Source organism: Taudactylus pleione, unplaced genomic scaffold (assembly GCF_031769625.1).
Source record: "Taudactylus pleione unplaced genomic scaffold, aTauple2 ptg001337l, whole genome shotgun sequence".
In the NCBI taxonomy this organism is placed as follows: domain Eukaryota; kingdom Metazoa; phylum Chordata; class Amphibia; order Anura; family Myobatrachidae; genus Taudactylus; species Taudactylus pleione.
Window position 1 is genome coordinate 590,944 of NW_028285737.1, and position 17,388 is coordinate 608,331.

Sequence of the window (17,388 nt, forward strand, 5' to 3'; positions counted from 1 at the left end):
GTAAGTGCTGCTTACCGGATAGAGGCAGTAAGGGACGTGTCTTATATACACACATGGTACACGTATCATCATTAAGTGCTGCTTACCGGATAGAGGTAGTAAGAGACGTGTCTTATATACACACATGGTACACGTATCATCAGTAAGTGCTGCTTACCGGATAGAGGCAGTAAGGGACGTGCCTTATATACACACATGGCACACGTATCATCAGTAAGTGCTGCTTACCGGATAAAGGCAGTAAGGGACGTACCTTATATACACACATTGCACACGTATCAGTAAGTGCTGCTTACCGGATAAAGGCAGTAAGGGACGTACCTTATATACACACATGGTACACGTATCATCAGTAAGTGCTGCTTACCGGATAGAGGCAGTAAGGGACGTGCCTTATATATACACACATGGTACACGTATCATCAGTAAGTGCTGCTTACCGGATAGAGGCAGTAAGGGACGTGCCTTATATATACACACATGGTACACGTGTCATCAGTAAGTGCTGCTTACCGTATAGAGACAGTAAGAGACTTATATATACACATGGTACACGTATCATCAGTAAGTGCTGCTTACCGGATAGAGGCAGTAAGGGACGTGCCTTATGTACACACATGGTACACGTATCATCAGTAAGTGCTGCTTACCGTATAGAGACAGTAAGAGACTTATATATACACATGGTACACGTATCATCAGTAAGTGCTGCTTACCGGATAGAGGCAGTAAGGGACGTGCCTTATGTACACACATGGTACACGTATCATCAGTAAGTGCTGCTTACCGGATAGAGGCAGTAAGGGACGTGCCTTATATACACACATGGTACACGTATCATCAGTAAGTGCTGCTTACCGGATAGAGGCAGTAAGGGACGTGCCTTATATACACACATGGCACACGTATCATCAGTAAGTGCTGCTTACCGGATAAAGGCAGTAAGGGACGTACCTTATATACACACATGGTACACGTATCATCAGTAAGTGCTGCTTACCGGATAGAGGCAGTAAGGGTCGTACCTTATATACACACATGGTACACGTATCATGAGTAAGTGCTGCTTACCGGATAGAGGCAGTAAGGGACATGCCTTATATATACACACATGGTACACGTATCATCAGTAAGTGCTGCTTACCGGATAGAGGCAGTAAGGGACGTGCCTTATATATACACACATGGTACACGTATCATCAGTAAGTGCTGCTTACCGGATAGAGGCAGTAAGGGACGTGCCTTATATACACACATGGTACACGTATCATCAGTAAGTGCTGGTTACCGGATAGAGGCAGTAAGAGACGTGTCTTATATACACACATGGTACACGTATCATCAGTAAGTGCTGCTTACCAGATAGAGGCAGTAAGAGACGTGCCTTATATAAACACATGGTACACGTATCATCAGTAAGTGCTGCTTACCGGATAGAGACAGTAAGGGACGTGCCTTATATACACACATGGTACTCGTATCATCAGTAAGTGCTGCTTACCGGATAGAGGTAGTAAGAGACGTGTCTTATATACACACTTGGTACACGTGTCATCAGTAAGTGCTGCTTACCGGATAGAGGCAGTAAGGGACGTGTCTTATATACACACATGGTACACGTATCATCATTAAGTGCTGCTTACCGGATAGAGGTAGTAAGAGACGTGTCTTATATACACACATGGTACACGTATCATCAGTAAGTGCTGCTTACCGGATAGAGGCAGTAAGGGACGTGCCTTATATACACACATGGCACACGTATCATCAGTAAGTGCTGCTTACCGGATAAAGGCAGTAAGGGACGTACCTTATATACACACATGGTACACGTATCATCAGTAAGTGCTGCTTACCGGATAGAGGCAGTAAGGGACATGCCTTATATATACACACATGGTACACGTATCATCAGTAAGTGCTGCTTACCGGATAGAGGCAGTAAGGGACGTGCCTTATATATACACACATGGTACACGTATCATCAGTAAGTGCTGCTTACCGGATAGAGGCAGTAAGGGACGTGCCTTATATACACACATGGTACACGTATCATCAGTAAGTGCTGGTTACCGGATAGAGGCAGTAAGAGACGTGTCTTATATACACACATGGTACACGTATCATCAGTAAGTGCTGCTTACCGGATAGAGGCAGTAAGAGACGTGCCTTATATAAACACATGGTACACGTATCATCAGTAAGTGCTGCTTACCGGATAGAGACAGTAAGGGACGTGCCTTATATACACACATGGTACTCGTATCATCAGTAAGTGCTGCTTACCGGATAGAGGTAGTAAGAGACGTGTCTTATATACACACATGGTACACGTATCATCAGTAAGTGCTGGTTACCGGATAGAGGCAGTAAGAGACGTGTCTTATATACACACATGGTACACGTATCATCAGTAAGTGCTGCTTACCGGATAGAGGCAGTAAGAGACGTGCCTTATATAAACACATGGTACACGTATCATCAGTAAGTGCTGCTTACCGGATAGAGACAGTAAGGGACGTGCCTTATATACACACATGGTACTCGTATCATCAGTAAGTGCTGCTTACCGGATAGAGGTAGTAAGAGACGTGTCTTATATACACACATGGTACACGTATCATCAGTAAGTGCTGCTTACCGGATAGAGGTAGTAAGAGATGTGTCTTATATACACACATGGTACACGTGTCATCAGTAAGTGCTGCTTACCGGATAGAGACAGTAAGGGACGTGTCTTATATACACACATGGTACACGTATCATCAGTAAGTGCTGCTTACCGGATAGAGGTAGTAAGAGACGTGTCTTATATACACACATGGTACACGTATCATCAGTAAGTGCTGCTTACCGGATAGAGGCAGTAAGGGACGTACCTTATATACACACATGGTACACGTATCATCATTAAGTGCTGGTTACCGGATAGAGGCAGTAAGGGACATGCCTTATATACACACATGGTACACACGTATCATCAGTAAGTGCTGCTTACCGGATAGAGGTAGTAAGAGACGTGTCTTATATACACACATGGTACACGTATCATCAGTAAGTGCTGCTTACCGGATACAGGCAGTAAGGGACATGCCTTATATACAAACATGGTACACGTATCATCAGTAAGTGCTGCTTACCGGATAGAGACAGTAAGGGACATACCTTATATACACACATGGTACACGTATCATCAGTAAGTGCTGCTTACCGGATAGAGGCAGTAAGGGACATGCCTTATATACACACATGGTACACATACCATCAGTAAGTGCTGCTTACCGGATAGAGACAGTAAGGGACATGCCTTATATACACACATGGTACACGTATCATCAGTAAGTGCTGCTTACCGGATAGAGACAGTAAGGGACGTGCCCTATATACACACATGGTACACGTATCATCAGTAAGTGCTTTATTAAACTTATTGACCAATTCAGGAGGATGTCCTCACTCGTCTTTGCAGCAGTCACGTCAAACAGCCCTCTCGGCGCGACTATTCCCATGTACCTAGGCTCCTGTACTCGTTCTCCACACAGCCATATAATAAATGTATTATTATGCAGCATATGTTGCTTTAAATGTGTCTTTGTGGCCCTCACTATTGTATTGCCTGGGTACGTTCCATGGTAAGGGCTGCCAAGGAGGACTGAAGCTGAGAACAGTGATTTATATACCTGATAATTCCTATTCCTCTCAGCACTCCATGGCAGCCCAGTGTTCCCACCCTTCTCGGTTCATATTATATACATTTCAAAGACAGCTTGGTAAGTTACTCATAGACACAGTGTGTCACATGACCTGTAAACTTTCCCAGTGAGGTTCAGGGGTGGAATCCGGTGGCAGGAGCCGGTGCATGTATGGCAGCGAGAAGCAAGTAACCCACAAAGAATGCAGTGAGGAAACTTTATTAAGGAAATGCAGCACAGTTATGTATCATATGTGTTGGGCTGTTTAGCAGAGTCTGGGCAGTCCTTTGGTCTGCACACAAGCAGGCATATAGAAGACCAGACAAGACATTCGGCAGCTATCTGCTTTAATCTTGTCCCATAGGTCTAATACACTAATAAGCAGTTCAAAGGCCAGTGCACCAAATTGTATCCAAGAACAGAGGCAGGTTTAGAACAACACATTAGCAGGAGGATTATATCAGATGCAGGTAGTCCAACACAAGCTGCAATTGGTACACTGTATCAGCAGGAGGAGCAGAAGCAGTTAGTCAATCACAAGCCAGGATCCAACAGGATAGGGCTGGGGACAGAGCAGAAGCGGGTAGTCACACACCAGCTGGAATCTGTACAATATCAGCAGGAGCAGAAGCAAGTAGTCAAACACAAGAAAACATCAGTATACTGTATCACATAGCATTGTGTGCAGGAGTAATTTGGATAGTGCTAGCAATCACCTAGCAGCAACTGCTAGCTCTGCCCTTGCTTTACAGTGCCAGAGGGTGGGGATCCAAGTGCATTAATACTTGCTGACAACTCGCACAGGCACCAACGAACTGCTGCAATGTGGGGACTCATGCTACACCTGTCACTCTTGCTATCAGCCGGCTTACTTTCTTATCAGCTTACTTACCAATTGGTATAGTTTAAAGGGAAGATGGGTAACACTTACTGACACAGGAAGAGGATGAGCTGCATTATATACCAGCCTATTAGGTGTCTTTATATAAACCTGTCTCTAGCTAAGTTTGAAGGAACTTAACCCACTGTAAGAGTTGCCATCTAGTTTCTTCTTCGGGTTCCATAGAGTCCACAGGATCTACCTTGGGGTATGTAGTTGGATCGTATCCAATGCACCAAACAGCAAAAGCTTTGGAGCTCCCGGCATGCACTAGTCCTCGCTATATACCCGCCCCCAGCCACAGGTATTCAGTTTTTTTGTTTGGCGCATGGCAAGCCAGTCGCACCTGTTATGCAGCAAGACTACCTAGGCAGTCCTAACCTTTTTTCTTTTACGATTTACCTTAGTTTTCAAACTTTTGAGTTTAGCGGTACCAGCTGCCGGTAATGACACTGTACTGCGACCCCGTCTACCTCCGCCGACGCCGAAACACCAGCACCGCAATATGCCCTGAGGTTCTCGGCAGGTCTCAGTGTGGCTTAGCTAGCAGCTTAATGCTGAGGTCCGGGACTGCAGTCGGGTCACGGAGATGTCAGGTAAGCGATTCCTCTCGGGGAATCGTGCGCTAAGCTGTCCCTCGCCTCTGGTGTTGAGACGCATTGGAGGCGGCTACCTGTGAAGACCTTGTCTAACGTGCCCTCATTAAGGAGGCCGGGGCCATATTTTTCTGTCGCCGGGGACGGGTGGTAAGACGCACTAGAACGCACTAGTCAACGTCTTGCTACTGTGAGGTCAGTGTACCCGGCCATCAAAATCGCAGCCTAGGCGAGATAGCCGCTCCTCCCCCCAGACGCAAACTTCCGGGTGCAATTTCCCACGTCTGGCTTGCCATAATTGACCACCTCATGTGTGAGACACGCACAGTTTAGTGTTGGTTCCGTGCACTGTGGTTGGTCTCAGAGGTTTGGTCTGTCTCTATATACCTCTCCCTTGGGTTTGGCATATAGCACACTCTATATCCTACCTTACTCCAGCGTTCCAGTGCATATCCTGTTATCCGTTCCTGACCTTTGGCTTGTTTTTGACTCCGATTTCACCTGACCCTTGGTATTGCATTTGATCTTTGGTTTTGACCTCGGCTATTCCCTGAGACCCGCTTTTCATCTGCTTCCTGGTACCGTCTTGACTGTTTGGTTCTGACCCGGCCTGTCGACTACGTTGAAAATCCTCTTCGCTTTATCCAGAGTTCTCCAGCACTTGTATAGGGGAACCTATCCTGAGGGCCGCGACCTGTGTGTCGGACGCAGCCAAGTCCATACATTTTTGCAAGGGTCCCTGGTGAATACCGCTGGCACATTAGACTCCGCGCATCAGGAATAGGTCAAGCCAATTCCCTAAATATGGGTTTCATCCATTATCTACCAGAGAGTTGCGACAGAATACTCTGGCCCAAAACATGGATGCTGCTGGAAATCTGTCACCATGAGATCTGCTCGAGCACCTTCTTGCTAGGGTCGAGAAACAAGAATTTTTTTCAGATTATGCAGTGTCTGCAGACCCTAATGCAATGAGTCGGTGCTGCTCAGCCGCCTCCGGTGGAATCAGTCACTCCTCCTACGATGACTGTACAAGCTGCATGCACTACCGCCCCACAACGCATTCCTAATCCTACGAAGTATGATGGGGACCCTAAAGGCTGTTGAGGATTCCTGAACCAATGCTCAATTCAATTTGAGGTCCAACCAGCAAATTTCCCTTCAGAAAGGATGAAGGTGGCTTACGTGATTTCGCTACTGTCCGGTCAGGCGTTGGCTTGGGCTTCACCGTTGTGGGAAAGGAATGATCCCCTGATCAATAACAGTGCTGAATTTCTGAAGGTTTTTTGAAGGGTCTTCGATGAGCCTAGACGAGTATCCTCTGTGGGGTCAGCTATCTTGCAGCTGAATCAAGGCAACCAATCTGCAGGGCAATATGCTGTGCAGTTTCAACCCTTGCTTTGGAATTAGGGTGGAGTAATAAAGCCTTGATTGCCGCATTTAAGCAGGGGCTGTCAGATCAGATTACAGATGTACTCGCATCCAGGGAATTGCCAACCACTTTGGATGACTTAATCTTGTGTATCCTGGTAGATCTTCATCACAGGGAGAGAGCAAGAGAGAAGGAACAGTGCCGTCGCTTCACCTTCAAACTCGCTCCACGTTTCACGGCACTGGTGGAATCTTCTGAAGAGCCCAAGAGGTTGAAAAATAAACTGTGGTGAACCAGGTCATCTTCTTTCTGGCTACTCAAAACGTCCGGGAAATGAGAAAGCCTAATTGATCAAGTGGTGGTCAGATTAGGTATGTTTCAACAAACTGGTGTTACTAAGAAAGGCCAGGATGCTCGAGTATGACCTTCTGAGGCAGAAGAAGCTTTTGTTCTGCTAAAACAATGTTTTCTTTCAGCACCCATTCTAAGGCAACCAAATTGTGACCAACCTTTTTTCCTGGAAGTGGACGCCTCCACAGTTGGAGTTGGGGCAGTGCTATCACAAAGAGATGAAGAAGAGAAGTGGTATTCCTGTGGGTTCTTCTCCCGTAAATTCTCGGACCTGGAGAAGAATTCTGCTGTTGGGGATAAAGAGCTACTAGCCATCAAGTTGGCTCTTCAGGAATGGCGGTATTTTTTGGAAGGAGCGAAGTTTCCAGTGACTGTCTAAAGACAGCTAACTGTTTGAATTATAGTCAGTCCAGGTGGTCATTGTTTTTTTATCGGTTTAATCTAGTAATTACCTATTGACCGGGTAATAAAAACATCAAAGCTGATGCCCTGTCCCGGGCATTCAGTTCTGCTGAAATGAAAGAAGTAAAGGAAGATACGTTTTTGAACCCTATTTGCTTTGTAGCTGTCACCAGCAAGGTCAAAATTCTGCAGGGGAAATATTCTTAGCTTCCGAACTCCACTCCAAATTACTTCAGTGGGCACAATCGTCACGTTTCAGTGGGTACGCAGGAGTCAAAAGAACCTTGGAGCTAATCCTCAGGAGTTACTGGAGGCCAACAGTCCGGCAAGATGTTAGGGACTTCGTGGCAACTTGTCATATGTGTGCGCAGCACAAAGTTCCACCACACTCTCCAACAGGTCCTCTGTTGCCACTATCAGTGCCTGATTGTTCTTGGACTCACATCTCTATGGACTTTGTGACGTATCTAATTCGTGCCAAGGATTAAACACTATCCTGGTGGTTGGGATAGGTTCTCCAAGACCGCCCACTTTGTTCCTCTAAAGGGTCTACCTTCAGCACGAAGTTGGCGGAGGTGTTTAGTAGACAAATTTTTAGGTTGCACGGATTTCCTAAAGACATTGGCCCTCAAGAAGCGATCGCTCACTCTGAATGAGGGGCGGGCACTTCTTGTTTTGAAGTGCTGCCTCCAGGTTGCAAGCTAAGCTGTTGGTTACCACCCACAGCTTAGCTTGCGATCAGGGTGATGGTCGCGATGGTGATGACCATCGGGGCTTACGACCAGACCCTAAGGTTGGGTCTGGGCACTCGTAAGCCCCAGGGAACTTCCTGCTCTGTTGGAGCAGGACGTTCCCCACTGACATCATCAATGATGTCAGTGGGGCCGCCCTCAAACGGCAAGCGTTCCGACTGGAACGCCTTCGTTTGGCCCGCCCAGCAAATGGGGCGAGCTCTCACTCAACATCGACAGCTCGCCCCGTCTGCTACGAGACCCCTAGCGACAGAGCGCCCGTCGCTAGCCGGGTCTTGCGCATGCGCACGACAGAGCCGGCTCCGTCGTGCGCATGCTCTGTGGGGACCATCGACCCGGTTGCGAGCGTATCGACGCTTGCGACCAGGTCTGAATGAGACCCATTGTTTCCGACTGAGGGGTACAGTTAACTTCTAGATTCTGGAGAGCATTATGCAGGTGCTTTGACATTAATTTGAGCTTCTCTTTGGCCTACCATCCCCAGAGTAATGGCCAGACAGAGCGAATAAACCAGGATTTGGAGAAGTTCATTCGGATGTATGTTTCAGCCAGTCAGGATGACTGGATCTCTCTGTTACCATGGGCTGAATTTGCCCACAATAATCTGTATCATGAAGCATCGGGGCACTCTCCATTTTTTACTATATACGGTTTGTATCCTATGTTACCAGAGTTACCATCAGTATCGTGCCCAGCTGTGCATGGTACAGGAAACCGGTTCTTTAAAATCTGGAAGGAGGTAAAGAAGAATCTGTGCAAGGCCTCTTCAAGGTATAAAATGTTTGCAGATAGGAAAAGGAGGAAGGTTCCTGTGTTGAGGTCTGGTGATAAAGTCTGGCTGTCAACCAAACATCTGAGATTGAGAGTTCCTACGATGAAGTTTGCTCCCAGATACATCGGTCCCTTCCAGATTTTTCAGGTGGTTAATCGAGTGGCATTACGTCTTGAACTCTTAATACACATATGGTGCATACACACGGTCAGATGTGTCAGATGAACGATTGAACAATTTCTGACTGCATTAAAATGAATGGAATCGTCCAAGTCTGACGGCAAACACTTCAGATGTCAGATATCGTTATCTGACCATCGGGAACGCGCATTGTTCATCATTCAAACATGACAGATATGTCAGCTTTTCCTTCAGATATTAATGATTGAACGATTTTTTAAATCGTTATTGTACAGATCTGAAGGAAAATCTGCACTATTAGAATACCCAATGTATTTAATGTGTCCCTCCTAAAACCCCTGGTCCTTAATCGTTTCTCGGCACCTGGCAGTCCTCCTCCTCCTGCGATTGCAGTGGACCAGCAGGAGGAGTATGAAGTGAAACAGATCTTGGACTCCAGGGTTTCTAGAGTAGCTGTTCAGTTCTTGGTGGATTGGAAGGGGTATGGACCTGAGGAACACTGCTGGCTCAAGGCCTCAGATATCCATGCGCCCCAGCTTCTTCAGAAGTTCCGCAGAAGATTTCCTAACAAACCATTTGTGAGGTTTTCGGTGCCCAACCCATAGAGGAGGGGGTAATGTTACAGTGCGCCGGACACCGGCTATCACCGGATCCGGCAGCACTGGAATTCGAAGCAGCGGGCAGTGTGTCCACGCGCCCACTGCTATTGGACCTGATTCAGGCCCGCTTGCTAGATGCGTACGCTCGCTAGATGCATATGCAAATTTTTCAAAGTGACGGCATGGGAAGCGATCGGTCGTCAAGGCATAAGCACGCCCACCATGTCTTGGCGAGCGATCACTTTGTGTGAGTGTACACCCATTAGCGTAGGCAGAGCCGCCCATCAGCGTACGTCATCTCCAGGAAGTGTATGAAAACATTGGTACATCGAGGACCATCGGAAGCGAACGCAGTGCTTGTGGTTACCTTTACCCTGCCACAAGCTCTGCGAGGATTTCAGTGTAAAAAAAGGCAAGTGACGTGTACAATGATGATGCTTTTTAATTATGCACACCTATGAAACGGCATTGAAACGATCATACACGCCTGCGTTCGCATCTCCAACCCCCCATTATTACAGGACAGCGCCTGCTACCACCCACAACCGGCCTCTCCTGTCACTCATTTCCCTGGGCTGTCTGTGGTGGGCGAGTGACCGCATCCCGATCGCTATGAGTAGTCCACGCACGCGCACTGCGATGAGTAGTTTGCGCACATGCACTGCGATGCGCACTGAGCAAAAATCGCCCGGCCGCGAGCGATCACGCCCTAGCGAGCGGGTCTGAATCAGGTGTTTTGTGTGTGGCTTCTCCCTGTTGCACTGAACACCGGCTATCCACTTGCCGAGTCCAGCAGCGCTAGAGCTCTAGTACCGCGTGTGCCAACCTGTTGAAAATTTAAAGGGCCATGGACATCTAGTGGTGACATCACAGGATGCGCCTCATTCAAGCCCTGCCTATAAAAGGAAGTCCCTGGGAGCACTCCTGTGCCAGAGTATAGGCTCCATTACCTTACTCCAGCGTTCCAGTGCATATCCTGTTATCCGTTCCTGATTTTTGGCTTGTTTTTTACTCCGATTCCACCTGACCCTTGGTACTGTGTTTGGTATTTGGTACCAACCTCGGCTATTCCTTGAGACCCGCTTTTCGTCTGCTCCCTGGTACCGTCTTGTCTGTTGGTTCTGACGCGGCCTGTCGACTACGTTGAAAATCCTCTACGCTCTATTCAGAGTTCTCCAGCACCTGTATAGGGGAACCCTGTGTGTCGGACACAGCCAAGTCCATAACTTCTTGTGAGGGTCCCTGGTGAATACTGCCGGCACATTAGACTCCGCACCTCAGGAATAGGTCAAGCCAATTCCCTAAATATGGGTTGCATCCATTATCTACCCGAGAGTTGCAACATGCACACACAGTAAGTGGGTGATCAGAGACATGCTATGGGAAATGATATGACACATACTGAATGTAGTCATAATGTGTGCTAGGGCATGTACTCTAGAGGAACATGGGAAAAAACTGCATATTCAACAGGTTTCATCACATTCCTCCCCCACTGTTTGGACCCAATATCCCAGCAAGTCATAGGCACAGTCCTTAATGTCCAACCCAGGTTGCTGGGACAATCCAGTGAGTCTTTCCCCAGGTCCGGTGGGAAGGTAATAAGCAGTTCTCTACCAGGGTCCCAAGTTTGTGGGAACCACACATAAATGGTTCCTATTTCAGAGGTGCCCTGATTAGGCAGAGGACCCATAGAACCAATACTTCCCAACACATCCAGAAGTCAGTGCCTCGCTTCCCTCGCCTCTGGTGTATTAGGAATCGATCTATCATTCTTTCTTTTGATCCAAAAAGTCACGGCTTGCTGCAGGTGAGTAACCAAAACTAAAGGTCTTGACGTAGCCTTCCCTCCTCATAAGCCCCCCTCATAAGCCAAGTCTCCACTGTTCAATGTTAAAACATTGAATGGTACCAGTAGACTGCCATCCAAGAAATCTGGGCCCTAGTTGTCCTTCCTCAAACATCTGAAATAATCTGGTACACGAGTTGGGGTACTCAGGGTCTTCTCTCTGCCCATGTTCACCTCCTTCACCTCGGCGCACTGGGGCAGGAGACACCTTCCACCACTGCTCCTCATTCAAGTAACAGCTGCCCAGGGGCAGGCAAATGTTTGGGTCCTGTACCCAGCATTTCAGCAGTTGTGACCATTATCTACTCCCCCAAACAAGTTGGGGGCTGACAAATGTTAGTGCAACGTGCTTCCTGGCTCCTCATCACCCAGAGCCAGGTATGGACCATCCATCGGGAATATTGCAGATGGTGGATGCAAGGGAGTTGACAGGACAGGCTGGTACTGTTCCAGCCCCCCCCCAAAAGCTAGTGTCTCACCTGGTGCTGCTTCTGCTCTGTCCTTCTCTGGAATAACCACCACTGCCGACCTAGTTGGCTGGGTAACTGGTGGGGTTTAGCACAGGGTTGTAACCGCTGAAGCTTCCAGGATTGTCTCCAAAACTACCTTATGCTTTGCAGGCTACAGGGTGCTGAGTTGCGTAGTGCCTTCTCTTTGGGAGGTTACAAGGGTTGGTAAATGGTGTCTCCTGAAATCCACGTGATCAGCACTTGTTGGATCTTACTTAGGGCAGGAAAAGTACTCTGGCACACAGTTACAGTCAACAAAACTTTCAGGAGAATTTAAGTGGAGCAACATATTCCCCTGCTCTGATATTATGTTAACAGTCTCAGATATTCGTGTCCCTTTTTGGTCAATGGGTATGTACTGGCATTTAGCAGCTTCTTGTTCTCCAAATTGCTAAATTGAAACAATCCTTCATAACCTTCTTGTGGAGTTAGGGAAACAGGGTTTTCACAGGGCACTACCTCTTCAGCCTTCCTTGGCAAAATAACTGGGGTGGCCATTGCCAATCCCCCACAATAGGCCTCCCCCAACTGAAATATGCTGGGCAGCCTGGAGCAAGGTGTCAAACAGTGCTCGTATGCTTGTGGTTGAGTGGGACAATACTACCCTGTCCATAGTGATCTCCTTTTGGACACTGTCTTCATAGATCCCCTGGCAGCTCATTAATAGGTCTTCATCTTCCACCTCGGAAAAAAATTAAGGTGTTAATCAGCTCCTTCTATGGTGCCTGGATGGTGGGTACCACTTTTATTACACCACTAGCATTTACCCCTGTACAGTACACTGACCAGCTGTTTACCTTGGGTGTGGGAGAAGCTCTTGCAGATGGTGCCTTTTAGCTTTCACCTAGTGCACTGATCTCGGCAAGGTGGGGTATCCAGGAGGCCCCTATCCAATGCTTCTTCCTCTGCCACTAGGAAGCACTCCTCCAGACTCCAACTGTTCCCACACATTCATCCGTGGACCCAGACGAAGGGTCCATGTCCAGTAATCAGTGAACACTTTTGTTGGGTCCCCCTGGTCCTGGCGGATACACTGGAGGATATCCTTGCAAGTGCAAAATTGTAAAGGGATGCCTCACAGCTGACATTCCTCTATCAACTCCACCATGCTCATTTTCATGCTCATTTCTTTCAGTGGTCTACAAGCCCCACTGGTTGGACTACTTGGTCATCTGCCTGGGTTGCAGCAGCCCCATGTCGAACTTCTCTTCTGGCTCTATCTGGGAAGACAGTTAACACTGGACTTGCCCTCCTGTCTTGAAATATTGGCCTTTTTGTGTCCTTTTGGCCACTCTCGCGTTTGCTTCCTTTGTGAATCCTACAAACTCTGGCTCCCCAGCAGATTTCATGCAGCTGTCTCCCCTTTGCAGTGCAGGAACGCATCCAACAGGTAACACAATTTGTCCTGCATGCTGGCAAATCTCCACCTGATGATAATCTGCCAAACTTCATTCAGGTACTCCCAAATAGTCTGCATCTTCGTAAAAATAAATGACATATCTGGCTTCCCAGCTTGTTGATACGTTGATGAACCTCTATCTATGAGCTCTACTGCCTGAAAGTCTTGCGGCATTGATTTGCTTTCCTTGGGAACATTTTACCTTTCATGGAACTGACACCCAATCACTTGCTGGAACCACCTCACTATGATTTCTTTTTCTTTACATATGGCTGATCCTGTGTTCTCTGCTGTGACCTCACTCTTTCTGTGCTCGTGGGTTGGTGTCTTAATAATCCTACTGTTACTGTCTGCAAATGTGAGGATACAGGTTTCGCAGATCACCTTGAGGTTTATTATGAAGACAGAACTGAACACACCATGGCACACATTCAAAGGTGTCCACACGCGTCCTCAAGATGTCCACAGATTGATGTAGAAGTCCTCATGCAATACAGGGTTTCAGATGAATAACCTGCCTCAACGTCCCAAATAATCCAATACAGTGGGTTCCACAGCAAACCCCTAGCAGAACATCACCTCTTAGCCAAGGACAGTGAATGACTCTTCACACAGAACTCCATGCCGTGCGTCCTTTTTACTGACTGCACCGTAATGTTTAGTCAGGGATATATGTCATTAAGGGTTATAAAGGATATAATGTGTAAGATTATGACACATTTAGATAAGGGCGGATTAGTTGTACAACAATGAGGTTGTGGTAAAGAAATGGGAAAGGAACACAGTATAACATTTTGTTTAATAATATAATTTAAGATAAATAGTGGGGAAAAACGAATTAAACAATAAGAGAGGGCAAACTGTAAGTATCATCCCTGGGATTTAGGGAGTGTACCAGTGTGAGGCATCTTTGGTGGGTTCTCTTTTATAGTGGACATGTTACATTTTGGTTCTTGGGCTTTTTAGGATGAAGTTCTGACTAATATTAAGGTAGAAAATAAAGTGGGAAAAGAAGAGACGTATGTGACTACTATAAAGGCAGAAGATAGAGAGGGAGAAGAAGAGACATATGTGACTAATATGAAGGGAGAAGAAGAGATGTATGTGACTGATATGAAGGCAGAAGAAGAGATGTATGTGACTGATATGAAGGCAGAAGATATAGAGGGAGAAGAGACGTATGTGACTGATATGAAGGGAGAAGAAGAGATGTATGTGACTGATAATAAGACAGAAAATATAGAGCGAGAAGAAACGTATGTGACTGATATGAAGGCAGAAGAGAAAGAGGGAGAAGAAGAGACGTATGTGACTGATATGAAGGCAGAAGATATAGAGCGAGAAGAAGAAACGAATGTGACTGATATGAAGGCAGAAGAGAAAGAGGGAGAAGAAGTAACGTATGTGACTGATATGAAGGCAGAAGATATAGATGGAGAAAAAGAGACGTATGTGACTGATATGAAGGCAGAAGATATAGATGGAGAAGAAGAGACATGTGTGAGGTGTGACCAGCAGTGTAAGGAGGAACAAATCCCTACATATATCAATGCAGGTGAGTAATAAACACTTAATACAGAAATTAGTCATGTATTCTCCTTGCTCAGTCACTAGAACAATCTCTTATCCTACGCCCTCCTCTGTCGCTACAAATTAATGAGGTAAATGTATCTGCCCAGTGGAGTCGGAAGCCATCAGCCCCTATTATACTCCTGCTCTCCCCCCTCACATCATGTCACTGTGTGTTACCAGCCCAGAAATCTGACCAGTCTCCTCCCCACACTCTCTGGTGTATCTCATACATCAGGAGCCCCTATTATACTCCTGCTCTCCCCCTCACATCATGTCACTGTGTGTTACCAGCCCAGAGACCTGACCAGTATCCTCCCCACACTCTCTGGTGTATCTCATACATCAGGAGCCGTCAGCCCATATTATACTCCTGCTCTCCTCCTCACATCATGTTACCATGTGTTACCAGCCCAGAGATCTGACCAGTCTCCTCACCACACTCTCTGGTGTATTTCATACATCAGGAGCCATCAGGCCCTATTATACTCCTGTTCTCCCCCTCACATCATATCACTGTGTGTTACCAACCCAGAGATCTGACAAGTCTCCTCCCCACACTCTCTGGTATATCTCATACATTAGGAGCCATCAGCCCCTATCATACTCCTGCTCTCCTCCTCACATCATGTCACTGTGTGTTACCAGCCCAGAGATCTGACCAGTTTCCTCCCCACACTATCTGGTGTATCTCATACATCAGGAGCCATCAGCCCCTATTAGACCCATTACAACACACACATCACACAAACAATACCTTCTTTACACACACAGTGCTATAACCACACAACTCTAATTGCACAATGTCTTTCTGCAGTCTCTGTGCTTGCATTTTCTGTACTGTTGTGCTTTATCTGCTGATTTCTCTATTCTGCTCTGCCCTTCTGCTGTCTTCCTCTTTCTGCTGTTGCCAGTCTGTGTCCTGCGCCATTCCCCTGCCCTGTCCTACTGCATTCCCCCGCTCTGTGCCCTGCTCCAATTCCCCTACCCTGTCCAGCTGCCTCCCCTGCTATATTCCCTGCACCATTCCCCTGCCCTGTCCTACTGCCTCCCCCGCTCTGTGCCCTGCACCAATTCCCCTACCCTGTCCTGCTGCCTCCCATGCTCTGTGACCTGCACCATTCCCCTGCCCTGTCCTGCTGCCAGCCCCGCTCTGTGCCCTGCGCCATTCCCCTACCCTGTCCTGCTGCCTCCCCCGCTCTGTGCCCTGCACCATTCCCCTACTCTGTCCTGTTGCCTCCCCCGTTCTGTGTCTTGCAGCATTCCCCTACACTATCCTGTTGCCTCCCCCGCTCTGTGCCCTGCACCATTCCCCTGCCCTGTCCTGCTGTCTCCCCCGCTCTGCCCTGCATCATTCCCCTACCCTGTCCTGCTGTCTCCCCCGCTCTGTGCCCTGCACCATTCCCCTACCCTGTCCTGCTGCCTCCCCCGCTCTGTGCCCTGCACCATTCCCCTACCCTGTCCTGCTGCCTCCCCCGCTCTGTGCCCTGCACCATTCCCCTACCCTGTCCTGCATCCTCCGCTCTGTGCCCTGCACCATTCCCCTACCCTGTCCTGCTGCCTCCCCCGCTCTGTGCCCTGCACCATTCCCCCACCCTGTCCTGCCTCCTCCGCTCTGTGCCCTGCACCATTCCCCTACCCTGTCCTGCTGCCTCCCCCCGCTCTGTGCCCTGCACCGTTCCCCTACCCTGTACTGGCCCTGCACCGTTCCCCTACCCTGTACTGCTGCCTCCCCCGCTCTGTGACGCCATCATTCTGTGTTGCTCTGTCCTATCGCTCTCCTTCCCTCTCAGCGGTTATATACAGTGACTCATTACCCTAATTTAGTAACATGGCTCTGGTGGGGCTACTCTCCCCGAGGATGACCAGAGGACCATATAGAGGCTGCTTTTGCTACATATATATCCTTCTGGAAAAATTTGTGTAGTGTGGACGCAGTTGTTGATTAGCCCACAAGTTTCCCGTGTGTGTGTGTTAGGGCGGTCTAGATGGGTATTGTGGTTCACCAATGTCACTGGCTAATGAGGCTTCCTGCTCTGTGATGATGGCTAGGGAACGTTACCCAGCAAAGTCTGCATTTAGTGTGGAAGGGGGGTTGGAGATATATATTGGTGATATGCCATAATCACATCCCTATAGCTGGGTCTATGACATTTGCTGATAATGAGCTTGTGGGATTTTTTTTCTGTTCAACGAGAAAGACTTAAGGGGCCCACATATCAGCAATCTAAAAAAACTAAAACACAGGTTCTGTGAATTCCCCCCCCCCCCGATTTAAAGATTCCCGAATCCACCAATGTGTGCCCATACATTAGATAGTTGTCAGTGATTTGCAGATCATTTACATCAATTCACAGATCTGCCAGTCGTGAAAGTCCCATAATTTCACTAAAACAGTCAGCAAATCGGTTGATCATAGCCATACAGCACCAATCAACTGTATAGCCCCGATTAAGTTCTGAATATCAACATTTTGTAGAACCTGATTTAGTGATTCTGAGCACT

At 47.6% G+C, this 17,388-nt stretch overlaps 1 protein-coding gene across 2 annotated transcripts in view; it reads left to right on the plus strand.

Annotated features, from left to right (window-relative positions):
- The window catches only part of LOC148443067 (uncharacterized), a 55,334-nt gene that overhangs the window by 34,342 nt on the left and 3,604 nt on the right, over nucleotides 1–17,388 (plus strand). For both annotated transcript variants that reach the window (XM_088463272.1, XM_088463273.1), the window contains exon 5: nucleotides 14,281–14,869. In XM_088463272.1, the coding sequence (XP_088319398.1) occupies nucleotides 14,281–14,869 (589 nt within the window). The remainder of the gene's footprint in view (nucleotides 1–14,280; nucleotides 14,870–17,388) is intronic.